Source organism: Enhydra lutris, unplaced genomic scaffold, assembly GCF_002288905.1.
Source record: "Enhydra lutris kenyoni isolate GAN:26980312 unplaced genomic scaffold, ASM228890v2 scaffoldscaffold9, whole genome shotgun sequence".
In the NCBI taxonomy this organism is placed as follows: Eukaryota; Metazoa; Chordata; class Mammalia; order Carnivora; family Mustelidae; genus Enhydra; species Enhydra lutris.
The window spans coordinates 73,574,781-73,602,313 of NW_019154093.1; the positions used below are offsets into that span (position 1 = coordinate 73,574,781).

The 27,533-nt window shown below is 39.7% G+C and overlaps 1 protein-coding gene across 1 annotated transcript; it reads right to left on the reverse strand.

The window, feature by feature from the left end:
- Positions 1–1,316: 1,316 nt before the first annotated feature.
- Positions 1,317–27,533, reverse strand: LOC111143461 (proteasome subunit alpha 5). Its single transcript, XM_022497218.1, has 9 exons — positions 27,363–27,533; positions 22,510–22,576; positions 14,361–14,487; positions 12,011–12,078; positions 10,765–10,872; positions 10,564–10,622; positions 9,900–10,002; positions 8,791–8,877; positions 1,317–1,564 (listed from the first exon to the last, which is right to left on the reverse strand). The coding sequence occupies exons 1-9, from the start codon at positions 27,389–27,391 to the stop codon at positions 1,487–1,489; spliced, it is 726 nt and encodes a 241-aa protein (XP_022352926.1). The 5' UTR covers positions 27,392–27,533; the 3' UTR covers positions 1,317–1,486.

Genomic DNA, 27,533 nt, shown 5'->3' on the forward strand with positions numbered 1-27,533 from the left:
CATCCTCAATGCCTAACACATGGTACATAGTAGACAGGTATTAGATTTGAGTAAATGGAAATAGTGATAGGATTTTTCAGTGGCATTTTCTACCAGGATTTGATAAATGGTGAACATGAGAGAAATGAATCTCATGATTATCATGTTGTATTTATTTTTTAAGTAACCTCTAAGCCTAATATGGGGCTCAAACTCATGACCCTGAAATCAAGAGTTGCATGCTCTACTGACTTGAGCCAGCCAGGTGCCCCTATCATGTAGTATTTAATAACAGGGATAAAATCACTAGACCAGTCTCCAGAACATTGGTGACAATGTATTCTGGTTCTCTACTTTCCTTATGTGTATATCTAGGGCAAAATTATTTTCTTCCAAATGTTTGCCATTACAATTTCCAAATGTATATAAACACAAGTTTTTTTTGTTTGTTTGTTTTGCTGGAAACACAGTATGAAATTTAGTATGAATTCAACCTACTCAAATAATGATGACTTATTTTGACATCATGGACTACAACGTTCTACAAATGTCAATGAAGATAATATGCAATCAATTCTGCCTTAACCATATATGGATTTGGGGCACCTGGGTGGCTCAGTCGTTAAGCGTGGATTAGCCATGTTGTAGATAGTGCTGGTATATTTCAAATTTCAATGAGATTTCCCTATTACTCACTAGGTGTATAGGCTCCAAGGACCTGGCATTATAAAATCAAGAGTTGATGATATGAAACCAGAAAATCTGAATTCAAGTCCCACAGCTTAATTTTCTGTGTCTATGGACATATACCCTTAGATTCTTCATCTGTTAAAGTATGATAATGATATCTACTTCACATGGCCATTTTGGGGGCTCCAATAGATTGATACTTTAATCTCAATGAGTCATAAAATGGCAGCTTTTATAGTTAACCTCATTAAAAATGAAAATCTCTTTTCAAATTATCTATTAAGACACAAGAACTGGGACAACACTGAAGTTGGCTCAATTAACTCTAACCCTCAAAACGTGTTTTTCATGGTCAATTTGTTAACATCTCCTTCATATAATAAAAGCAGCAAAAGTACCTATTTAATCAAGAGAAACTACAGGACTGAATGGGTTCACACTGGTATTAATATCTCTGGGAGGAGATGGACTAGCTTGAGTTCATTTGCCAACACCAAGGGATTTGTGAGACAGTTGATTCTGTTGTAGACAGACATTAGCTTTTAGAATAGATACTCTGATAGAATAGGGATATTAATACCACTATCCTTTTTGCCTTCTAACATGAGCATTTCAAACAAAAGACTGCATTAGAAGAGAATAGTCTATTAACAAATTTTAAATTTTTCTTTATTTCAGAACTGCCTTTATGTACAGACATCATAAAAAAAAATGCACATATAATGGAGATCTTCCAAGAACAGGAGCTGAAATTAAAAGTTAAAAGCATTTAGGAGAACTGAAATTGTCCCAGAGAAGTTCTGAGGATCATGCGTCTTTAAATGTCCTTGATAACCTCTTCAAGTTCTTCCTTTGTGAACATGTGGAAATTCTGGCCGGGCTGCACCGTGGCCAGCTGGAAAGAAAGCAGAGAAGGGTTAACGAGCTGGGCTCGATTACTCTGCACATAGCACCAGGTCAGGAGAAGCTGTGTTAGTGATGCCGCTGTTCATTAGGAACTAAGGGATCTGCTGTCCCAGGGATATCCTTTCCATCCGTAGGTTCCTAAAATAGCCGACTCCCAAATAAAAAATTTTATTGACCAAATTTTCTATTTTGAGGTTAACTTACCACATAATAGTTAACCAAATGCCTGGCGTCATTGTCATTTCTTCAAGTTACTTCAACAAGGATCAGAAAAGCAGCAGCAAATTACATGGGGTTACTACATTTTTCCATTAATGATTTCTTTAGAAATATATTAAAATGTGTTTACACATTTGCAAGTAACCTTGTGTGTGTGAGACCTTTGTTTCTTGGACAGTCTGTGTTTCAATTTCCAACAGAAAAATGGGGATAATAATACACTTATACAGAAATTGTAAAGATTAAATATGTTAATATATGTAAGTGCTTACAACACTGCCTAGGAACATTGTTAAGTACTAAATAACTATTAGGTATGTTGTATTCTCTAAAATTGTTCATAAGGCAACTTAACAACAAAGTTCTTTTTTTTTTTTTTAAGATTTTATTTATTTATTTGACAGACAGATATCGCACAAGTAGGCAGAGAGGCAGGCAGAGAGAGAGAGGAGGGAGCAGGCTCCCCGCTGAGCAGAGAGCCTGATGCGGGGCTCGATCCCAGGACCCTGAGATTATGACCTGAGCTGAAGGCAGAGGCTTTAACCCGCTGAGCCACCCAGGTGCCCCCTTTTTGTTTTTTTAAAAGGATTGGCCATGAGGGTGGCCTGGGTGCATAGGCGGTTAAGCATTTGCCTTCAGCTCAGGTCATGAACCCAAGGTCCTGGGATCAAACCCTGCATAGGGATCCCTGAAAGGCAGGGAGTCTGCTTCTCCCTCTATTCCTCCCCCAGCTCCTGCTCTCTCTTGCTCACTCTTGCTCACTCTCTCTCAAATAAATCAAATTTTAAAATCTTTAAAAAAAAAAAAAATAAAAAAAAAAAAATAAAAGGAATGGCCATGAAAATGAAAGGATTCCACTAACACAACAGGAAATCAGTTGTGACTGACAGATATTAATAATAACCAACAGTTTATGGGGCGCCTGGGTGGCTCAGTGGGTTGAGCCTCTGCCTTCGGCTCGGGTCATGATCCCAGGGTCCTGGGATCGAGCCCCACGTTGGGCTCTCTGCTCAGCCTGCTTCTCCCTCTCCCTCTGCCTGCCTCTCTGCTTACTTGTGATCTGTCAAATAAATAAATAAAATCTTAAAAAAAAAAATAATAACCAACAGTTTAGATATAATCTATTTAAGCAATAAAAGACCAGGGTTAGAAGATGGTTAGTTTCAAATTTAGCTAAAACAACCAATACTTCCATCACCTCTGCTGATAACACAGTTCCCATGTTTCGGGGCAATATTGAGCAATAGGTGCCACTTCACATTTGCCAAAAAGCTGTTTTGTTCATTTTAAATGTCATTTCCTCATGTCGCCTTTTTAAAAATTATTTATTTATTTATTTATTTAAGATTTTCTTTAATTTATTTGACAGAGAGAGATGTTGTGATCTCACAACTAAGCAGAAAGGCAGAAAAAGGGAGAGGGGGAAGCAGGCTCCCTACTAAGCAGGGAGATGGATGCGGGGCTCGATCCCAGGACCCTGAGATCATGACCTGAGCTGAAGGTGGAGGCTTAACCCACTGAGCCACCCAGGCGCCCCTTGCCTTTTTTTTTAGACCTTAAAATTAACCATACTAGGGCATTTTTGGTAATATTCATTATTGATATTTAATATAATTTGAAAATTGCCAGAATTAGCACAATCCAATTATATGATGTTTATTATTTTCAGGTCATGATCTCATGGGTTGTGGGATCAAGGCCCATGGGGGCCTGTGCTCAGCTGGGAGTCTGCTTAAGACTCTCTCTCTTCCCTCTCCCTCCAATCCCCTCTACATACTTTCTCTCTTTCAAATAAATAAATCTATAAAAGCCAAACCAATCCAAAACAAAAAACACCAACAAAAACAAAATCACAACCTATGTGAGACAGGTAAAACATATTTTCTTTCATTGATCCAATTAATAATTATTACGCACTTGTGCACTAGTTACAATTGTATTAGGCACTAGGGATCTGAAGATGAAGAAAATTTCTTATTTACTAAGGGTGCCAGATGCCAAATGCTTTCAATGTTAGGTGTTAGAGCTAAGCATATGTAGAGCCACAAAGGAGTGACCTAGGGGAAGTCAAGGAAGATTTCAAAGAGAAGCAGCTTTTAGGTTGTGTGTCTTTTTTTTTTTTTATTTACTTTGGCGGGAGCAGGGGAGAGAGAGAGAGAGAGCGCCTGCACAAGCGAGTGGAGGGAGGGGCAGAGAGTGAGAGACAATTCCAAGCAGACTCCATGCTGAGTAGGGAGCCCAAAGTGGGGCTCAATCTCATGACCCTGAGATCATGACCTGAGCTGAAATCAGGAGACAGATGCTTAACCGAATGAGTCACCCAGGTGCCCCCTTGAGTTATGTCTTAAAGTTGACGAGCAGAAGGGCAGGTTGAATGTGTAAATGCATAAAAGCATGAAACAAGATGATGTATTTATAATACAAAGTAATTCTGAATGGCTAGAGCAGAGATTGATTATGGGGAGATAAAATGGGGAGGAGGAGTAGGAAAGACAATGTATTATACTGGTATATACTGGTTTGGTATAGGACCCCAAATCACAGTTGGGTTCAAATTTTGATTCTTCCATTTACCAATTCTGTTATTTAGGGCATGATTCTACCCTCTCAAAGCCTCAGTTTCCTATTTTGTAAAATGGAAATAGGAATACCAACCTTGGAGAGTTGCTGTGGAAATTAAAAAAGATAATTGCATGCAAAATGCTTAGCAAGGTGCCTAACAGATTAAACATTATGACTTAAGAACTGTAAATCATTACACCATGAAAGAAGCTTGGAATTCATCTTGTGGACAGGAGTCAGAAAAGATGTTTTTAAATGGAGAATAAGCAAGACTAGATACATGGTTTAGAAGATCAACTTCAGTAGCACAATGCGGGGAGGTGGGAAATGGAATGAAATGAAGGATGAAAAGGCTATAGGAAGGAAGACTAGTTAGGAAACCTCTGAAAATATACAAGGCAGGAGAAAACTGAGTGCCTGAACAAAAGTAGGCACTGGAAGTAGGGATGGAGAGGGGGCACGGACATGAGAGTTACTGAAAAGTAGGCAAAAACAGTGAAGAGAACAATTCAGTAAAGGTAAAAGGGAGAAAGCCAGAATCTTCTAGGTTTCTGCTATGATTGGCAGGTACACCGATGGTGTCATCAACCAGGATTAGAAAGACAAGAAGATGAAATGGTTTTCAGGAAAGATAATGAATGTTTAGTTTTAGAATTGTCAAAAATTTGAGAAGTTTGCTTCAGAAAGGTCAAATAATAGGTCTAAAATGTGACCATGAAATATGACAAACAGGAGTTATCTTAGCAAGGAGTTGTCTCAGGGAACTATTAAGAACAGAAACAAATGATAGCGATTGAGGAATAAATGGGGGGAAGCAGTGAGCACAATGAACCTAAGGTTCTGCTGGGAAGAGACCTAGCAATAAAGGTTACAAAAAAGGATGACTGGAATAGCCCTTGGCAATAAAATGTGACAGACTACTGACAGACACAGGCTGAATCTCAAATCATTACGCTGAGTGAAAGAAGTTAGACACAAAAGAGCACATACTGTGTGACCCATTTATATGAAACTCTAGAACACCCAAAACAAAGCTATAGGGACAAAAAGCAGATCAATAGAAAGGAATGGACTAAAAAAGGGACATAAAAAAATTTCTGAGATGACAGAAATGTTCTATACCTTAATTGAGGTGGCAGATTATGTATTTGTTAAAATTCACTGAACTGTGTACTTAAAATAGTACATTTAAAGTTTAAATAGTACTGCATTTTACAGTATATACACTGTATCTCAACAAAGTTTATTTTTTTTTTTAAAGATTTTATTTATTTATTTGACAGAGAGAAACCACAAGCAGGCAGAGGCAGGCAGAGAGAGGAGGAAGCAGGCCCCCCGCCGAGCAGAGAGCCCGATGCGATGCGGGGCTCGATCCCAGGACCCTGGGATCATGACCTGAGCCGAAGGCAGAGGCCTTAACCCACTGAGCCACCTAGGCGCCCCTGATTTTTTTTTTTTAAGACAGGATACTAGGTAGAGGAGTTAACGAAAGTGGATTTTGTTTTGTTTTTAAGATTTTATTTATTTGAGAGAGCGAGAACAAGAGAACTCATGCACAAGCAGGGGGAGGGTCAGAGGGAGAAGCAGGCTCCCCACTGAGCAGGGAGCCCAATGTGGGGCTCAATCCCAGGACCCTAGGATCATGACCTGAGCTGCAGATGCTTAACCAACTGAGCCACCCAGATGCCCCTGTTTTGTTTTCTGAAAAAGATGCCACTTGGAATTTTTTTTTTGTAGAGAAGGAAAGGCTGGGGACCCAAGGAACAACTTGATGGAGAGGGCCCTAAAAGAGATGAAGCAGATGGGCTCTAGAGCAGTGGCTCCCAAATGACTGACCATTAGACTCATCCAAGGAGACTTCAAAACTACAGATTTCTGGGCCTCATTTCCAAAGACTGATGGACCGCCAGATTTAGAAACGTCAGAGTACTGGTGGAGTAAATTATCTTGGACAAGTCAAAGTGCCCTTTTGTTTTAATGTGAAAAAACTAGAGTCAGGGTTTATAGTTAGGGAACAGTTAATAATAAAACATGAAGGAGACACTTCTGATGTTCTTTTCAAAGAAACACTGAAACTGAATGAGCTAAAAATCTTTGCAGTTTCCGGTGAACCAAACAGGCCTCAGAATCTTCACTGTGAAATCAACAGAGCTACGTCTGAACTACTGTGAGGTGGGAAGGGGATAGTCTTAGAAAAATGCCAAGACCCTAACTCATTAAGTACCAAGAAACACTAAGTACTAGAAAGGAAATGACAAAAACCCTCCTCAGGGTCAGGAAGGGGTTTCACTACATTTGCTGCACTTGGTCGTCTCAGAGATTGCCAAGGGAAAGTATTTAAAAATCTCTGCTAAGAAAGTGAAAAAACAGTATTTATGTAGTAAGTTTTTCCATTTCCATTCCAAACCCTTCCTCTCCCCATTACTGCTCAAAGAGCAACCCCTCCTACTCCCACCCCTCTCTCCAACTCCACTCAGACCTTTAGGCCAGCCCCTGTTTTGGCATCCAAGTTTGCTCCTCCCACTGCGGCCTGTGGAAGCTGGCTCTATTGGAGAGACATTCGTAGGCCCTGAACCAGCAATCCTCTACCAGGGATTAACCCTAACATACATTATCTAAGTCTATGCTAAGTACTTCTGACAAATATCCTGGTAAGTGCTGACTGGTTTAATTACGGATTTGTGATTACAGCGCAATGCCTTTAAAAATTCTGTCTAATTGAAATATAATGTACATACATACTATGCCTACTATCCTGACTTTTTATAAGTATCTGTTGGATGATTCCAGCCTCCACTAGTTTTTTTTTTAATTATTTTTAATTTTTTTAAAATTATTTTTCTCCATTAGTATTTTAATACAGCCCAGCAACCTTTTTACTCATCCCTGTCTTCCTTTTTCCTTATCCATAATGACTCTTCCAAACAGTTCCCATTCACCTTAATTTCACTGTTGCACTCACCCACCCTGAGCAGATGATGTAAACAATCACGAGGGAAATACAGGACCTCTCTCCCAAGTCACCTGCAAACTTACCCTAACTTATTCCCAAGTCACCTGCAAACTTACCCAAACTTACTCACCACTATACCTCCTTTTCTCCCATCTACTTTTAGCATCCTAAATAAGGGCACTCAGAATCTGGTCCACAACTGTCACGTCATCTCCAACTATCTCACTACCTCACATTTATCTCACACCCAACAGTCAGAAAACCCTCAAAGATCCCTTTTACAGGGGGCCTGGGTGGCTCAGTATGTTAAGTGTCCAATTCTTGGTTTTGGCTCAGGTCTTGGTCTCAGGGTTGTGAGATCAAGCCCCTCACCACTGGGCTCCCTGCTCAGCAAGGAGTCGCTTGGGATTCTTCCTTTCGCTCAGCCCCTCCCCACATGGTGTTTTCTTGTGCTTGAGCAAGCACCCTCTCAAACAAACACATAAATCTTTAAAAAAAAAAAAAAAAATTCCTTTTCCATACAATGTTATTTTACAGCTTTGAGCCTTTGTGCATAGCTGTTCCCTCTTCCCAGAATACCCTTGTCTTCTTTTCTTTAGCATCACCTCTTCCAGCCAGCTTTCCTAATGTCCTAGTGTAAGTTACATGTTCCTGTGGCAATACATTCTGATCACTACTATAGAAGAATTGCCACAAGCTGTTATTATCTCTATATTCCCTAAATTACATAGTATACTACCCTGAATGGGAACTGGAGTTTCTGTGTCTGTATCCCTGGGCATCTAGTATAATACAGGACATATAATGGGTATTCAATATAAAGCTGAATGAGTTCTACTCTTCCAAACCAACTCCTTCATTTGTACTAAGGCTTCCCTCTTCTAGAACTTTTCTATCACTATCTAACCTCTGCTTTTGTTTCTTTCTTTTTTTTTTTTAAGATTTTGTTTGTCAGAGAGAGAGAGAGAGAGAGAGAGAGCGCGCGAGCGAACGCGTGTACAAACAGGGGGAGGAGAAGGCAGAGGGAAAAGCAGACTCCAAGATGAGCAGAGAGCCCGATGTGGGACACAATCCCAAGACCCTGGGACTACGACCTGAGCTGAAGGCAGATGCTCAACCAACTGAGCCACGCAGGCATCCCTGCTTTTGTTTCTTTTAACATTTTTCTATATACTAGTTTCTTCTCAGTCTATGAAAGTATTTTCAAGTCTTTTATCATCCTTAAAAAGACAAAAAAAAATCCTTTAATACTGCCTTCTGTGGACAGTAACTCCTTGAGAAAGCAGGACATCCATGTTTTGTCCACCTCCCTTCCAGTCTTTAACTCATCCAGTTCTGGCTTCTGATGTTACCATTTATTCCAAGGATAGTAATTACTTCTAAAGGGCCAAGCATATAAAAATGTGATTATCTCCATCCATTCAAACTTCAGCAATGGGAACTATGATATATAAATAAAAAACAACAGAAGAGAAAAATACCTCTATATTAGTTGCATTCAGCTTCTCCTCCATTACTTGTTTGAGGATGATGAGTGAAGACTTGATGGCTTCTTTCAGTGTCATAGACTTGAAACAAAAAGGGTAAGAAGTGTAAACATTATAATATAATTCTGCTTTCCTTCAAAGATTTCCCCTATAGTTCCCTGAAGAAATGACTTAGCAAATAATAAATCAAGCAGCTTAATAAGTAGAGTGCATGACAAGAATCTCTACAATTCAAGCAAACAGTCAATAAGTACAATACATTTATTCACAGGGGGGAAAAAGTCCTATTTTGAACCAGATCAAAGTCACCAACTTTCATATAAGTGACCTCTGAAGAGGCAGAAAGGGCTACACTTGTGTAGTTATCTTCTTTTAATAATCGAAGCAAGATAATATTGGGAATATCCTATGAATAAGAATTCCCAAATGATCTAAAAAAGTAGCTCATTGGTTAGCAAATCTGTTCTTGTACCGTTTTAAACCCACGAAACCCAATTTTTCTACACATAAATTTTTTTTACATATAAAATCAAAACTACCAGGGATTGACGGATGCATGAACCGTCTGAATAATAAGTATGGCAGTCTTCAAACACAATGAATTACCCAAAACTAAGCCCTCTCATCCCACAAGATAAAAAGTGCCAAATGCCTACTTGCTTCAAGAGCCAGACTAGGAAATGTAAGTGTTAAGTAAAGCTGTAAAGATAAAGGATAAACAAGCTGTGGTACATCCATACCATGGTATACCACTCAGCATTAAGTACTGATAAGTGCAAAAACATGAATGGAACAGTATATTGAACAAAAAAGGGCAAACACAAAATACAAACTGTATGACTGCATTTATAAAAATGATAAGAGCAGACAAGACTAATCTCTAATGGTAAACATGGTTACCAGGGAGGAAGAGGGTGACTGGAGAGGTAAACATTTCAGGAGGTGAGAAGTGTTCTACGTCTTGTTTTAAGTGGTGGTTATATAGGGAAGATAGAACTGTCAAACTCCTAGAAATGAACTCTTAAGTTCTGCCCATTTTATTGTATGTAGATTATACCTTGATTTAAAAAATAATAAAATAAAAGTTCTTAGTGCTCAATTACCTTGTGGTAAACTTCTTGCAAGGAGCTCTGGGCACCCTCTGAAGCAGAGCCAATTGCTCGAGCATCACACTGTACAAAGGTCCCAGATGGGTCCATGTGAAACCTGCAAAACCCCCCAAGAGAAGGGGATTAAAATGATGAACAGTGGTGGCATTTTAAGAAATAAACATCTCGCTAAAGAATATAAATGCTTGGCCCTGCGGCCAGAAAACCACTGAAATACTGAGGCACGGGTCCAAAAGACATTCTGTGCCTGGGGAAACCAGATCTTTTAAAAAGTGTTTAAACTAATAAATTCCCCAGAGATTTAGCAGTATAGGAGATCTAAATATGGCACCCACGTATGCCTTTGTAAATACCTGAGGATAAGGATCAAATCAACATTCTAAATCAAAGCTCTAAAATACAACCTGACTATAGTAACCAAGTTACTTTTAATTCTTTCCAGCATTAGCAGTGGTGCCAACAGGGGGAGCTCTTTATAGAATCCCCAAATTTGCCTTAGTATAAACAGCACACAATCACTGAACTTTAGAGTTAGAAGCCCTTCATTTTTTGTAATTCTACAATAATCTTCTCAGTTGATTTGAACAACCAGTCCCCATCCCAAATTAAAATTAATTCTACCAGAAAAGAGGCAGGAAAAATGGCAAATTATTCTTACAGCTGGGGTCCTTTCTCATCAACTCCTCCAAATAACAGTGCTACTCCAAAGGGACGAGACTAGAACCAAAAAAACAAGAGGTATTAAGATAACTGGCTATTGAAGTAAGTGGTGAGAGGCGCCGGGAAAGGTCTGTTTAGAGGACAAGTGTCCTAGGTCCCTTAGAACAGCAAGAAAACATGACACAAATACCACACTCACCATGGCACCTGGATCTGCATCTTCTTCTCCAAACTGAAGAGCTAGATTAGACACAGCCTGAGTCACACTCTCCACAGTCATTGTCTCATTGTAGGTGAACCAATGGTTCTAGAAGAAGAGCAAAACATGGTCTACCTCTTCTTCTTCTTCTTCTTTTTTTTTAAGATTTATTTATTTGAGAGAGTGAGAGAGAGAAAGAGCACGAGAGCACGTGCGGTGGGGGACACGGGGAGAGAAAATCTCAAGCAGGACTCCCTACTGAGCACAGAGGATGATGCCCCACAACCCTGAGGTCAAGACCTGAGCTGAAATCAAGAGTTGAACGCTTCACCGATTGAGCCACCCAGGCACCCCTAAATGCTCTACCTTTTAAATAAGAGAAGCATTAAAGCAGCCCTCCATCTCACTACACACATCCCTGTGAACAATGGTTGCAAACTGAATGCTCAGCTCCATTGTGTTTTCCTTAACACTAAACTTGAATGCTCGGGACTACATGAAAGGAAGAGAAATAGCTCTGAAAATAAACTCTGATCAAAAGGACTCTAAGCAACGACAGACTAGAGGATTATTCCAATGAAAAACAGAGTTAATCCCTCACAGCACCAAGCTTGGTCTTTTCACTAAAGTGAATGCTAACGGCTAAGTGCCACTTTCCCCCAAAGACCCTAGGTCATCATTGTACTGGTGTTTAAATTAATGACTTACTTTTCTGTAAGTACTGACAGCAAAGTTGAAAATAAGTGTAAAAAATGTTAACAAATCAGGTATTTTTTTTTTCCTTCCTAGTCTACTCTCCAAGCAGAGTATCAGTATTCCTGACCAGTACTTGTTACCTGGTACATAACATTACTTGCAACAGGAGAGCTGTTATTTACAAGCCCAGCACCAAAGGCAGCTGGGGTAGAATATCCCTTAGCTACATTCACTTCCTGCTACGGTGCTCCCACAGAAAGTCAATTAGGAAACAGAATGCAGTGCAAAGCTTGCTTTATATAAGGCAAATCAAAAAAGAAGCAAGAGACTGTCAGCACTATTTGCCAGGGCTTCCTTAAAGCCGCAATGGTTGGATGGCTAGACTCCAAGCCTCAGAAACTTATAAACTAGGGATTCTACCCAAAATCATTCCTAAGAGCTACATCTGATATTAACACAGATAACCTGCAATACAGCTCAGGCAGCTATGTCATCATTAAAGAAGGAACTCAAGCATCATGGGAAAAAGGAGAGATGATGCTAATTTTACCTGTGTCTCCACTCTGGCTTTATCAATTAAAGTCTTAGCATCAGCAATTAGCCCACTCATGGCACAACCTGCAATGTAAAAGCAATAGTGACCTAGGGGGCCAAATCCTTGCAGGACTCTTTCATCCACTCAGGAAATACTGAAATACTGGAATGGAACCAAGACAGCCACCTAGCAATCCCACAGCAATATACCCAAGAGATAAAAATGGGAAATTATTTGATTATCTGTACTGAACACAAGTATAATTATATTACAAATAAATTTTAAAAACCATCCACAATAACATAGGAGTCCAATATTTTTAAGATAGAAGACAGAGGAGAACAGCCAATCGAACATGAATTTCCACATATTACATCCTTCAACATCCCTTCAGCACTCTTTATAGACCACAATGCACTTCCAAACTAAGTAAACAATAACATCCCAATAGAAGAAATTAAAATTAAAAAAGCCATCTTACTATGAGCTATAGTGGAAGAGCCTAGGATAAAATCAAAAGCTTTTTCACCTCCCTGACCAAATAGAAACCAAGTAATCTAGAGAAAAGTTTGTATAACGGTCCAAGATACCAAGGTTATGGCTTTTACTTTATACACCATGACTCAAAAATCTGCACTTCCAGCCTAAGCCTTGCTTCCACATTTCAAACCCCATAAAGCCAAATGACTCCCTTAATATATCTACTTGGACATACCGCCAACTCAAATCAAGTTTGTTCCCTTCTAAACTCCTTGGCCCTCACAACCAATTAGATCTCAAATTCTATCAGTGTCTAGCAAATTAGCATGTTTGGCATTAATCTTTACTTTCTTCATTCTCTGGCTACCATTTTGGTTAAACCCCTCATCATCTCCATGTGGACTAAAGCAAATTTCTTACCTGATCTCCTTACATTTAGTCTCAGCCCTCTTCACTCTACCTGCAACCTTGTTATCAGAATGCTCTTTCTAAGATACTAATCTGATCATATTACCTCAATGCTTAAAATCATCAGAGCAAAAGGATCAAGTTCAAGCTCTTTAGCATGGTAAGAAGAACTTCCAACTATCTGATCCCAGACTCACTTCTTGCTACAGTCCACCTCCCAGTCATACCAAACTGCTTGTGCCAGCGTATTCCGCATTTTACACCATCAAGGGTTTGCTCATTTCCATTCCCTCTAACCAGAGCGTCCCCATTCTATCTCCAGACACTTGTTCACTTGATGAACACTTTCTGATCTTTTACAATTCAGCTCAGCTCAGTCTTCACCATTACAGAATCCTTTTCTGAATACCCACTACCACTGGCCCGAGACAAAACTAATTATTTCCTCCTCTGTACCCCTTCTAAACCCATACCACAGCCTTTCTTAATGCTACCTATATCACTCAGTTGCATTTACTTATTTACATGTTTACCTCCACTATTAGGTTGTATGCTTCTGAAAGATAAGGACTAAGTCTCATTTCTCTCTGTATCCCTGCTGACTAACATATATCTGGCACATAGTTAAGTTCTCAATTTGCTGAATGAAGTGACACTGATCTATCTCCAAAAGACAAGTGACTTGAAGTAAAGTAGCCACAATGTTCTAATCTTAAAAGACTAAATCTGTTTCTCTGTCTGTGAAAGAAGTAATGTAGAGATCCCAGAATCACCATGGCATTTGGTTCTTAGGCCTTCAAGTCATTATTTTACTGATGTTTCATTAATAAGATGACTAGTAGGTTAAGAAAATCTGGACAACCAACTAAAATGCCATGCTATAAATAATCAGAACTACTCACCCTGTAATGCTACAGTGATGTCAGAAGCTAAGGCAGGGGAATTTAAACAGAGACCAAGAAAATTAGTGCTGGGGAGTGGGTGGGGGAGTAGGGGGTGACAGGGAGTAAAAAGATAAATCTCAAAATAGAGGAAGAGGACTGATCTGTTCAGTCTAATATTCTTATGCTCTCTGAACCTTAGTCATCCCAAAGATCTTTAAGAATTCCTCTTTTCAGCAGAGACCTCTAGTTTTCCACATAATTTTCTGTTCCTGGTGGTTTCTTACCAGGACTAACATTATGCATCACTGAAGACCCAACCATCATAAGGACCTGGCCTATGATTCAACCTTGACATAGTTTAATAACCATCACATTTGCCAAGTCTAAATTTGAAGGCTCCCCGACTTAATTCTGGGAGTAAGTGAGCTCTACAACTGCTTCCTACTCTTATATTATGCACACTGGCCTACTATCTGAAAAATAATAGTTAACAAGGAGATAAGATGTTCATCTAATACATCTCCCTTGGAACACCAAAGATGACTAATTAACCCAAGCCAGATCCTACAGATCAGCTTTCCCTTACTCCTTACCTATATGAGCATCGATCTCTACAATTTTCTCAATGCTGCTTGGCTCCATGAGTGGGGAGGTAATTCTCTTCTCCACAGCTAGGCACACACCCTCTGATGTCTGGATCCCAATGGCTGTAGAACCAAGCTGAAAAGAAATGCATTACGTTATCACATACAGGTCAAAGAACCGTCTCACATACTCACCAGGAATCTCTCTGAATAACTTTACAAGATAAAACTTCAATCAGCTATATCTAGTATGCAGAGAATAAGGAGCACCCTAATAAGTAATGTACTATTCCTATCAATGGCAAGAGCACTGATTTATAGAATTTTGTTCTTCTAAAGAGAAAGGTCACCAAGTTCTTAAAAACATCTGGAAAATTATCAACTTTAATGCCAGTATTTTGAAGGAACGGATTCTACAGTTCTAAACATAGTGGGGAAAAAGTAATAAAATTCTAATATTTTTCTTTCCAGCTCTGCTATCTTGACCTGTCCCAAAAGGTAGTATTCCTCAAATGTACAACATAACCTTCAGAAAAGTAATGTACTTAAAAAAGAAGAAGAAGAAGAAACTCAAACACCACCACCCATGTAAAAATAGTAATCTTTTGAGGTCACTAGCAATTCACAATATAGATAATTTCATCTCCCATTTCCATGACACCATCCTAATCACCATCCCTCTATGTCTGTTTCTTTATCTGTAAAACACATCAAGAAGAGTAAATGTATTAATATATAAAAGGCTTAAAATGGTGTCTGGCATATAATAAAGGAGTAACAAATTTAGTCATTCTTCTTCTATGCCAGGATTACTTCAACAGCCTCCTACTTAGGCTCCCCAACTTAATCTCTCTCTTAATGTATATTTCATGTTATGGCCTGACTGGTTTAATAAAATGCTCTTTTCATTATACTTCTTCTCTGAAGAATTAACGTCTCTCTATATTGCCTGTAACATAAATTCCACATAAGCTTCCAGAGCCCTCAAAATCTAATCTCACTTTTCTCTCTCAACTTTTTTTTTCTTTTGAAAGATTTTATTTATTTATTTGACAGAGAGCGATCACAAGTAGGCAGAGAGGCAGGCAGAGAAAGACGGGGAAGCAGACTCCCCACTGAGCAGAGAGCCCGGCTCGGGGCTCAATCCCAGGATCCTAAGATCATGACCTGAGCCGAATGAACGCAGAAGCTTAACCCACTGAGCCACTCAGGCGCCCCTCCCCCCAAACTTTATCGTTCATTATTCTCCAACAAAATCCACCAGGTATAACCCAACCCATGTTTTCATGCCATATTATCTCCTACTACCTTCACAACTCTGCTCATGCCTTCTCTCCCTTGGAATACAATCTTTTGCCTATCCAAATTCCACCCACCATTTATAAAGCCTTCGATGACTAAATGCGCTCCTTTCTTCTGAATTACCATTATTATTTAGTTAGTTCTACAAAGCATTGCCTGCCAGTGCAATCATGAGACTCCTGGAACCTGTTATTGCAAAGGAGCCCAAAGAATTCCATGAATCATTATGCATAACACGTTTAACATGTCTGCACACTGATCATGTCTCATACATAGATGTATTATTTTTCAAATACATAAAGTCCTGACTTTTTAACTGTTTTTAAATGTATATAGCAGCTTTTTGCTATATATTTTCTTTTTTTTTAAAGTTCACTGTTTTTTTTTAAGATTTCATTCAGTTTTTTAAAGATTTTTTATTTACTTATTTGACACAGAGAGAGAGAACAAACACAAGCAGGGGGAGCGGGAGAGGGAGAAGCAGGCTCCCTGCAGAGCAGGAAGCCCAATATGGGGCTGGATCCCAGGACCTTTAGATCATGACCTGAGCCGAAGACAGACGCTTAACTGACTGAGCCACCCAGGCGCCCATAATGTATTTTTTTTTTAAATGTTTCAAAATTTAAGGAAGAAATAACATACAGTAAGGGCAAAAAGAAATTTATGAAACAGAACAAGCAAATTTCAAAATTCATTTCATTGAAATGAAAACTTAGTGGACGAAGAAAAGAGTAATTCTTTTGTGAAGAAGAGAATTCGTAACTTGGACAAGAAATGAAGTAATTATTCAAAATAAAGCACAGTGGGACAGCTGGGTGGCTTAGTCAGTTGAGCATCCAACTCTTGGTTTCAGCCCATTATGTATTTTCTTAATTGGTGTTTATATGCATAACTACAGGAGGTGAACTGTTAAAGAATTTTTTATAAAAAAAAATGAGTGTTCATACTTCTAGTTAAAGTTGTAGACTGAAAACACACATAAGCTCTACTCCTTCCCCCAACCTGGCAAGAGTACAAGATTAAAGGATGGTGGGGTGAGGGATGCACAAAAAATATACTAGGACAAAGAAAATGGGCAAAGACATAGCAACAAAATTTCAAAAAAAGATTGGTTGCTGATAATTTACTGAGCAGACCTGAGAATTCTGAATCCTAAATCAGTAGTAAAGAAAATCAAGAAAAAACCTAATTTGTATCACAGAAACCCCCAAAAAGGAAATGGTGGTAACAAGGACCTGTGGAAATAGAAACAGAGGAACTAAAAACTGCAGCATCAGTTCCATGCCTACCTAAGAAACAGATTTCCAGATCCCCTCCCCTATGCTATAAAGCTAGATGATGGCCTCCACCCCAACTCCTGTAGAAGACTCTGGAGAATGTAAAACAGGGTGGTCTTTGGATTGCAGGACACTAAGCACAGACAAAAACAGGAGACTAGAGTGGGAACAGGGGCATTAAGTAAAAATTGACAAGCTTAATATTAAGAACCTCAGCCTTCTTTCTCCATTTGGCTCTCAGAAGCTAGTAGTTGAAACACCCTTTAGGCATGAAATGAGAAGGGGCAGTTTTCTCTACAGCAGTGGTTTTCAAACTTTTTGAAATCTACAAAATCTACATTAAGAAATACCTTTCGTATCATGATCAAAACAGACGAAAGTATACAAATAAATATAACAGAAACAACATGGAAAAAAACAAAATAAAACACTCACCAAAACTATGAGCAAGGCATTCTGCTATCTCCTGTTCTATTCCCCTCAAAAATAAATGCTTCCACTAACTACTAAATTGACTTCCATGACCACTAATGGGTTAACACTTGCAGCTTGAAAAACACAGCTCTAAAAAATCTAACCAGTTCGGGGCACCTGGCTGGCCCAGCTGGAAGAGCACGCAACTCCTGATCTCAAGGTTGTGAGTTCAAGCCCTACACTGGGTTTAGTAGGGATTAAATAAATAAAAAGGGAGGAAGGGAGGGAGGAAAGAAAGAATCTAACCAGCACAAGAAGGAAAAAAATTAAAAAACAAAACAAAACAAACCCTTAAAAATCCTTGGTGGCTCAGCTGGTTAAGTCTGCCTTTGGCTCGGGTCCTGAAATTGGGGTCCTGGGACTGAGCCCCATGTTGGGATCCCTGCTCAGTGGGGGAGTCTGCTTCTCCCTCTCCCTTTGCCCTTTCCCTACCCCCACTAGTGCACACACACTCTCTCTCTCTCAAATAAATAAATATAATTTTTTTAAATAAAATCTTTGGGGTGCCTGGGTGGCTCAGTCAGTTAAGTGTCTTGACTCCTTGATTTTGGCTCAGGTCAGGATCTTAGCACATGGGAGTGAGCCCTGCCTCAGGCTCCACACTCAGCAGGGAGTCTGCCTGAGATTCTCTCCCTCTCCCCCTGCTCACTTTCTCTCCCTCTCTCTCAAATAAATATATAATCTTTCAAAAAAATCCTTAAAGAAAGGAATATAGGGCACCTGGGTGGCTCAGTGGGTTAAGCTTCTGCCCTCGGCTCAGGTCATGGTCTCAGGGTCCTGGAATCGAGTCCCGCATCAGGCTCTCTGCTCAGTGGGGAGCCTGCTTCCCCCCTCTCTCTGCCTGCCTCTCTGCCTAGTTGTGATTTCTCTCTCTCTGTCAAATAAATAAATAAAATCTGTAAAAAAGGGGCGCCTGGGTGGCTCAGTGGGTTAAATCCTCTGCCTTCGGCTCAGGTCATGATCCCAGGGTCCTGGGATCAAGCCCCGCATCGGGCTCTCTCCTCAGCGGGAAGTCTGCTTCCCCCTCTCTCTGCCTGCCTCTCTGCCTACTTGTGATCTCTCTCTCTCTCTCTGTCAAATGAATAAATAAAATCTTTAAAAAAAAAATCTGTAAAAAAAAAGAAAGAAAAAAAGGAATATATTTCATCTGTAAAATAATAATAGGACACTAATAAGAAAGAGGAAAAAACAAAAGAGCTTGGAAATACTTTCTTATGAAACTACTGGAGAACCTTTAGCAAACTGAAGAATACATGAAAAGAAAAAAGGATGACACACAGAAGCCAACACAAGAAGCAGTTAAAAGGAATCCCCTGGGGATGCCTGGGTGGCTCAGTGGGTTAAGCCTCTGCCTTCAGCTCAGGTCATGATCCCAGGGCCCTGGGATCAAGCCCCGCATCAGGCTCTCTGCTCAGCAGAGAGCCTGCTTCCCCCCCTCTCTCTGCCTGCCTCTCTGCCTACTCGTGATCTCTGTCTGTCAAATAAATAAATAAAATCTTAAAAAAACAAAACAAAACAAGGAATCCCCAGGATGATGTTGACAGAATATCCTGAGTATACAGCTATGCAATATGCCCAGAGAACTAGTTCAGACTGGAGCAGGTGAGAAGGCTCAAAGATTTTTTAAGAATCTTTTTTTAAAGATTTATTTATTTGAGAGAGAGAGAGAGAGAGAGAAAGAGAGAGTGTGTGCACATTTAAGAAGGAGAAGGTGCAGAGGGAATCTCAAGCAGACTCACTGCTGAATGCAAAGCCTGACTTGAGGCTTGATCCCACCACCCTGAGATCATAACCTGAGCTGAAATCAAGAGACAGATGCTTAACTAACTGAGCCACCCAGGCACCCCTATTTAAAAATCTTTAATAGGATATTTAATGTGCCTGGATGTTTTGAGAAGATATGTATTACCTAGAGAGACTTTAGGGATGATTTTATGATATGCATATATTAAATTAAGCAAATTTTTAAAAAAAGAATTCTCCACTCTCAGGAAAAAACTGTGGAGAAATGGAAAAATGGCTCAGCTGTGAGCAGCATTTACATAGTCATACTGATATAAATGTCGACTAATGATCTCACAAGATTATGATATATATGATATAGAGTGGGTTGCCTTACCGCCACCCCAGAAGGAAATTGTGTGTGTGTGGGGGGGTGTCTGTCTCTTTATGTGTGTCACTAGGGGCAGAAATCATCATTCTCCATAAAAAAAGTCTGTGGATAATGCCTAAGCAAAACAAAACAAAATATGTGAGTCTGTGCTAGAAATACGGAAGTAAATGCCAAGAAAATTATCAGCTGAAAGACTTCAAAGTGTTGCCTCAGGGAAGCTTAAGGTAAAGGGGGCAGTCCTCAGGGATTGCTGTTTTTGTTACGGAGTTTATATAATCATTTTATCTTTCTACTTTAAAACTACATACAGGTATGCCTTAAGAATAAAATTTTTAATCCGAAAATATTATCAGAGAATTTAATGTGGCACTTAGTTGCTCTCTAGTTGATTTATGTACTGTGTATTGCTCTTTTGTCTCCAACTGAACAGAGCAGGACAGTATTCATACCTACTTTCAAATTATATCTAGTAGAGTTGTTCTCAACTGTGGGCCCATTTTACCATGTCTAGAGGACATCTGTCTGAAGGGCAAAGTGTGGAGACATTTTTAGTTGTCACAGCTGGAAATTTGAGTGCTAATGGCATCTAATGGTAGAGGACAGGGATTCTGCTGAACATTCTACCTTGCACAGGATGGTCCCCCAACAAAGAATTATGTGGTCAAAAATGTTAGTAGTCCCTGGGTACTATAATTATTTTGTGGATGAATCATTATCATATTACGAGGATAAATTCTCAACCTGTTCAATTTGGCCTCCAACTTAAGTAACTTCCTAAGCATCCGCTCCAAAAAAGGGTTAATACTTTCAAGACAGTCTACTTTATAAAATATATCAAAATCAAGATAATTTTTTTTGAACATTTACCCCCAGATGTTTCGGTATTACAGTTTTGCCTAAATTTCATCCCGCCCCTTGGTGGGGATGAGGAAAATGAAGGGAGTGAGAGAACATTTGAACTGATTCTATGTAGTACTTTTTTAAGTACAACTCACAATAACCAATGATCAGATGCTCCGTATAATACGGTAATTTTGATACTGCCACAGATCATCCTTCCTTCCCCCAAAAAACCTACTAAGGCAATTTTTTCCACTTTTGCTGGCTGTATCTCACCCATGCCATCCATACAGTACCTCCAACGACAATTTCTACCTCTCAGCCATTCTTAATCATTTCTCTAGCTCCTTTCATACTGCTGAAAATACTTAAGGTTATCAAATTGCTTTCTCACTGGCAACTCATAAGTTGTCAAGGCAACAACCAGGTTGTTTAAATACCAAAGAGCCTGAATTTTCACAAAGGTTAACTCACATCTATTAAGGACCACATGGCTATTTCTATCTTAGTCTAACAGAGGGCTAGAGATCAGATGCCATCTATCTTTAAGCAATCTGGAAATCACTAGCAGTAAGAAGCTTAAAAGAGAAACCCTAAAAACCTGAGGATTATTCTTGGTTTGCACATCTGGGTGGGAATGTTGTCTTTAGAGACTCAAAATAAATGCTACAGCTTGGAATTATGACGGTTTCATACTTCACAGTACTGTATGGTTTCAATATAGGGCAAACATCAGAAACAGGGATAGGCACTTGTAGCTGGCCCACCATTTTCTGTCCCACCACCTATCATAGTGCATCCACTTTTATTTCTATGTCTTCAACTAATCAAAATCTCTTTTGCCCTTTTCCAGACTCTCATACAACCATATACACTTTCTAAAACAGGTAACTTAAAGAGAAACACAGTAGCTCTCTTCAATTATGCAAGGAACTATCTTTGGAGGTTTCAACATTCTGTATGGTTCAAGGGCAAGACTAGGGCAAAATGAAGGAAACTTCAGGAAACTAGACTCTTCATTCAATACAAGGATAAATTTCTTAACCATTATGAACTGTTTTCTAACAGAATGAGCCATCTTGTGAGAAAATGTCCTATCACTAGGACTCTACAAATAGAGACTATTTGGGGATGCAGAAGTGATTGAAGCACAGGGTAAAGGGCTGGACTAGACACTTGCTAGATCTCAGAATCACTGATGGAGTCCTTAAAAATACTGACACTGGACCTTACCCTGGACAATCTGTATCAGAATTTAGATTATCCATAATTCAACAAAGGCACATCCCATGTGATAACTAACTTTAAGTATAGACAGCTTACTTATTAATTTTCTTAATACTGGTTCGAACTATTTGATTTTGTTACTAGATAAGAAGACACATCTTTTATTTAGTCCTAAAAGTGTCCCATACAAATCCACTTTACTAATAAGAACACAGGTGATCAAAGGATTGTTCAAAATATCTCTCAGGACCTAACTCTAGACTTCTATACTCTTCTCTTTATAGCCAAGAAGATTATGAACACAAGCATGTCCTTCCAGCCCCACTGAGAAAAAGCTACATAATTATGAAGCAGTTATCTGTTCAAAAGGTTTTAGGGATGAGATGGAAATTGCTATTAAAATGGTTAGTAGGGGTGCCAGGGTGGCTCAGGTCATGATCTCAGGGTCCTGGGATCAAGCCTCATTGTAGGGCTCCCTGCTCAGTGGGGAGTCTGCTCCTCCCTCTTCCTCTGCCCTTCCCCCACCTTGTGTGTGTGCTCTCTAATAAATAAACAAAATCTTAAAAAAAAAATCAAAAATAAAATCATTAGGGGCACCTGGGTGGCTCAGTGGGTTAAAGCCTCTGCCTTCGGCTCGGGTCTTGATCCCAGTGTCCTGGGATCGAGCCCCACATCAGGTTCTCTGCTCAGCGGGGAGCCTGCTTCCTCCTCTCTCTGCCTGCCTCTCTGCCTACTTGTGATCTCTGTCAAACAAATAAATAAAATCTTTAAAAATAAATAAATAAATAAAATCATTAGTATTTGGTTATAGGGAGATAAAGAATGTTTTCTAAAAAAATAGCTAAAACACATTTATCCCAAATGTTCTGCCAGCAAAGCATTAGGTTGCCATGAATTTTCAAAAACTTGCCACTTGATACTATACCTTGATAGCTTCAATGGCATATTCCACTTGAAATAATCTTCCTTCAGGAGAAAAAGTATTCACGCCCCTATAATTTAAAAAAGGATTAAAAATTGTCAGAAAAAATAAGCATAGACATATGCAACTCAAATTCCTTGACATATGCTAGTGCATATTGTCATTATTCTCCTTTGCCCACAACAATCTGTAGCTATTTTTTTGTACATTAACAGCTTTTCAAGAAAATGGAACTTATGTATGGAATACTTATGTCCTACTCCCAGAGACTTCAAACTGATCAAATGAGAACAGGTGACCTTCTGCCTCAACCCTGAATCAATCTGCAATTCCTTCAGCAAATTCATGCCCCAAAACTACCAGGCAATTCCCAAGAAAATAAGCATTTATCCTTATCCTCTTCCCATTACATACATTTGCTGTTAATATCTTACTTTTTAGTAAACGTCAGTTATAGGTACATTTCCCTATTTATTTGTATGAATCAGGACTGGTATCTTAACAGACTGAGATCCGTGCAGTTCCTAAAGCCTAAGCTAGTTTATTTATTCCATACATATTTATACCAATTATATGCCAGATTTCTTTTTTCTCCCAAACACTTCCCCACCTTTTTTCGCTCTATCCTTTTGGAAATCACTATGGAGAAGAGGCATCAGCCATGGTCTTAGCTATAAAAGTTTTCAGCACACAATGGATACTACAAAAATACTTGAACAAATAAATGAATTAATAGAGTTATGATCCTTGGTTTATGGAGTTTGAATTTTATAACATGTGATATGATATACAATACAGCATTTTCAAATTTGTTTTAGCAAAAACTTTCTTAAAAATATTTATATATGTCCCCAAATATAAAACAGGTAATAATATAAGTTGACATTTACTGCAAATCTACTACATGCCTGGCATTGTTATAAACCTCTAAATGACTTAACTTATTTAATCCTCAAAATAATCCTATGAAGTAGCATTTTAAGACAGATACTATCTCACAGTTGAGACACGGAGGTTAAGTAATTTGCCCAAAGTCACTCAGCATATAAGAAGCAGAGGTGGAGGCGCCTGGGTGGCTCAATGGGTTAAGTCTCTGCCTTCAGCTCACGTCAGGATCCCAAGGTCCTGGGATCAAACTCTATGCTGGGCGGGGAGCCTGCTTCACCCCCCACCTCTCTGCCTGCTGCTCTGCCTACTTGTGATCTCTGTCAAATAAATAAATAAAAATCTTAAAAAAAAAAAAAAAAGAAAGGGGGAAGCAGAAGTGGACTGAGAATTTAGGCAATGTGACTAGAGTCCAAGCTTTTAACTATTCCACTATACTGCCTCTGGGAATTATTAGTCTGGGTTAAATCAGAAGTTAAAGGAGAATCCCACAATCCCAGCATCCCCCTTGCCCCAGAAATCATTTAAAAAGTCCAGAACTCGGGGCGCCTGGGTGGTTTGGTCAGTTAAGCATCTGCCTTTGGCTCAGGTCATGATCCCAGGGTCCTGGTATCCGGCCCCACATCAGGCCCCACATGGGGCTCCAGAGCCTGCTTCCCCCTCTTCCCTCTGCCTGACACTCCCCCTGCTTGTGCTCTCTCTCCATCAAATGAATAAATAAAATCTTAAAAAAAAAAAAAAGTTATGAACTGTAAAGAACAACTTTAAAAAAAAAAAAGATTTTATGTTTTAGAGAGAGAAAAAGAAAGAGAGCATGAGCAGAGGGAGGACAAAAGGGAGAGGGAGAAGAAAGGAACAAGCAGACTCCTCCATGTTGAGAGGGAGAATTGACTCAGGACTCAATCCCAGAGCCCTGAGATGATGACCTGAGCCTGGTCAGATGCTTAATTAAATGAGCCACCCTGGCGCCCCAGGAACAATTTTTAAAAATCACTGAGTAAAAAGTGAGGACAGAAGACCTGGAATTAAGTTTTAGTTCTGCAACTAGCTTTAATTCAAATGAAAAACCAAAACCAAAACCTATGCTGGCCCCATCACAGGTAATACTGAATTGCATGGAGTAGGAAAGAACTTTTGTAATGTGTAAAGTACTATGCAAATACAGTATTTTCACTCCAATTCAAGCACTTCATTCTAGTGAGGTATTACTACATCCTAATATGTGCTCTGCTCTTGGCCCTCTACTCAAACTTTACTGTTTCCCGGGGTTATTTCATTTACACTAAGCACATTTGAAAGAACTACTTTCAAATCTCTATTTCTAGTTTGGACACTTCCCTGGCTAATTTAAATGCCTCCTAAGCATTTTTACCTGGATATCCTATTAGCACTGAACACTCACCATTTTCCAACCTGAATTATCTCTTTAAATCCAGCCATCCTTGCAAAATCAGCTCCATCTCCTGCCACTCCTATTTCATTTTTATTTTAAAACATCTCCAATCTCCCAGTTTCCCTAGCTAGAAAGTTCTGAATGATCTGACTCATTTCTCCCCATCTCTCATATTAACAATATGCCAAGTTACATCAATTCCTCCCACATAGTAACTCAACACTCTTCTTTCATTCTCAACGCCCTCATTACCTTTCACCTATTACAATAGCCTTCTAACTGGTATTGACTCACTCTTTCCTGTATTCCAGTCAGATAATCTCTGCAAAACACAATTATGATTCTGTAACTTTGAAAAATGAAAATAGTAGAACATGGTTGCCTAAAGAGTAAGACCCAAACTCCTTAACCACACATAGAAAACCATTCAATATCTAGCATCAACCTGTTTTTTCCATAGTTCACCATTCCCATGCATGCATCATATATGCCGTACAGAACAGAATTTCCCCAAACGTGCAGTGCTTTCCCATTGTCCCTCCTTTGTTCATCCTATATTCTTGGCCTCAAAACTATTGACTCTCACAGTCTATATTTATTCAGATCTTACTCTTTCTCAAGACTCAGTGTAAATATCAGCTCCTTTTTAAAGTTTTCAATGATCCCCAATATTGAATGCAATCTCCCTCAACAGAACTTAGTACTTGATTTGAATTTCTCTAATGACGTGAATACACTTCTGACTCACACTACAGTTATTTTTGTAAACAGTTCTTTAAAAGACAGTCTCCCATACAAGAGCAAGGATCTTGATATTGTTCACTGCTGTATGGCCAGCAACTAGAACAGGGCCTTGTATACAGCAAGCATTCAAGTATATGAGATAAGTGAATGTAAAAAAGCTGTGCTTAGGCGTTCTTGGGAAGATACAAAAATGAGTAACACAAAGAAGTCGTTGAAGATGCTAAGGATCACAAAACCTTAATAAGGCCTTTTGATAAGAAAAACAATTTTTATCATACACACCCTAACTCAAAATTCTATTACCCAAAGATGATTCTTCTTAATGCTTGGGAAGATTAATACTAATAGTTATTTTATACGACAGTAGGAAAAGCTGTCAGTTTTAAAACTTCACATATGGGGAGCCTGGGTGGCTCAGTCAGTTAGGCGTCTGCCTTCAGCTCAAGTCATGATCCCACGGTCTTGGAATCCAGTTCCACATCGGGCTCCCTGTTTGTCAGGAAGCCTGTGTCTCCCTCTCCCTCTGCCTGCTGCTCTGCCTACTTGTGCTCTCTCTGTCAAATAAGTAAATAAAATCTTTAAAAAATAAATAAAACTTCACATGTAAATTATAAGAGTCAGTAAAAAGGTGAAAAGAAAAGAAATGGTTCCAAGAGATAAAACTTTTGACAGGGTCAAAGTATACTTTGACAAAGAAATGCAGCTTCTAAGCACCTAGGAGGAAAGAAAAATCTGCCTTTCCCAGCTTAAAACACAAACACAAAACTTTTACAGTTTTTTAAAAAATATTTTATTTATTGACTTGACAGAGAAATTGAGCACAAGCAGGAAAAAGAGCAGGCAGAGGGAAGGAGAAGCAGTCTCCCCGCTGAGCAAGGAGCCCGATGTGGTGCTCTCCTGGGATCCTGACCCCAGCCCAAGGCAATCGATTAACTAACAGCCACCCAGGCGCCCCAAAACTTTTATAGTTATGTGAAAACCTAACTGACCAAAGCAGAAACTGAAAGTAAAAATGCCTACTGCATAAATATGTACAATTTAGTATTACGCAGCATTCCCAACCCCTGAAAAGTGTGTTTAAAAAAAAAAAATCTCAGAACCTTAATTTCGAAAACAGATCTGGCCTTAACACACACAAACTAACTTGCTACAAGCTTCTTAAAGAATGAGAAAAGCCTAGGTCTAGTGGAATCACCGTGATGAGGAAACTTCTGAGAACCACTCTGAATTCCAGTTCCTGTAAAATCAGACTCCACATTCTACCTGTGCAAAACTGAGAATGGCTTGGCGCTTCTGCAAAAAGTATACATCCCAGCATGCCCTCCTCCATCTCAATCAAAGAAAAGGCTGCTCTATTTCCACGACTAAGAAACGGAAAACGAGGTTGTTACCCTAAAGGAAAGGGAAGCTGAAATTATGAAGACCATTAAAGAATCTCTAGTTGCTTTTTCTTCCAGGCAACACGCTCACATTTTCTAAAAAGGCAGTCATACGCCTCACGAAATGATGAACGGGGGAGAGGGTGACCCCTGGACTTCTCCGGGTTAAAGGTCGGAGTCCCGGCCCCCTCAGCCTTCTTCCCCAAGCACAAAGCGGAGCTTCTCGCTTCCGCACCGAGTCACCGAATCAGGACCCAGCAGTGACGCAGCGGTAGGACCTGGCGAGCGTCTAGCTTGGAGAATCACTGCGGGCAGCTAAGGAGGCCAAGAGATCCCCAGGCCGAGCCAGACTCAGGATCCTGGGGCGCCCCATGACACGGCAGAACCCAGGTCGGGACCGGGCCCCAGTCCTGGCCACCCACAACCCCGACACCATTTCCCCCCGACGCACAGACCTGTCGTACTCAGACCGGGTGAGGAACATGGCGAGGGCAGGAGAGGGCGGCAGCGGCTACGCCGGGTTTTCGAGGGCCAACACGAGTCCACCAACACCCAACTCACCCACACCACCTCGAATCGAGGCCCTGCTCCCAATTGCGCGTGCGCCCGCGACCCCTTCAGCCCGC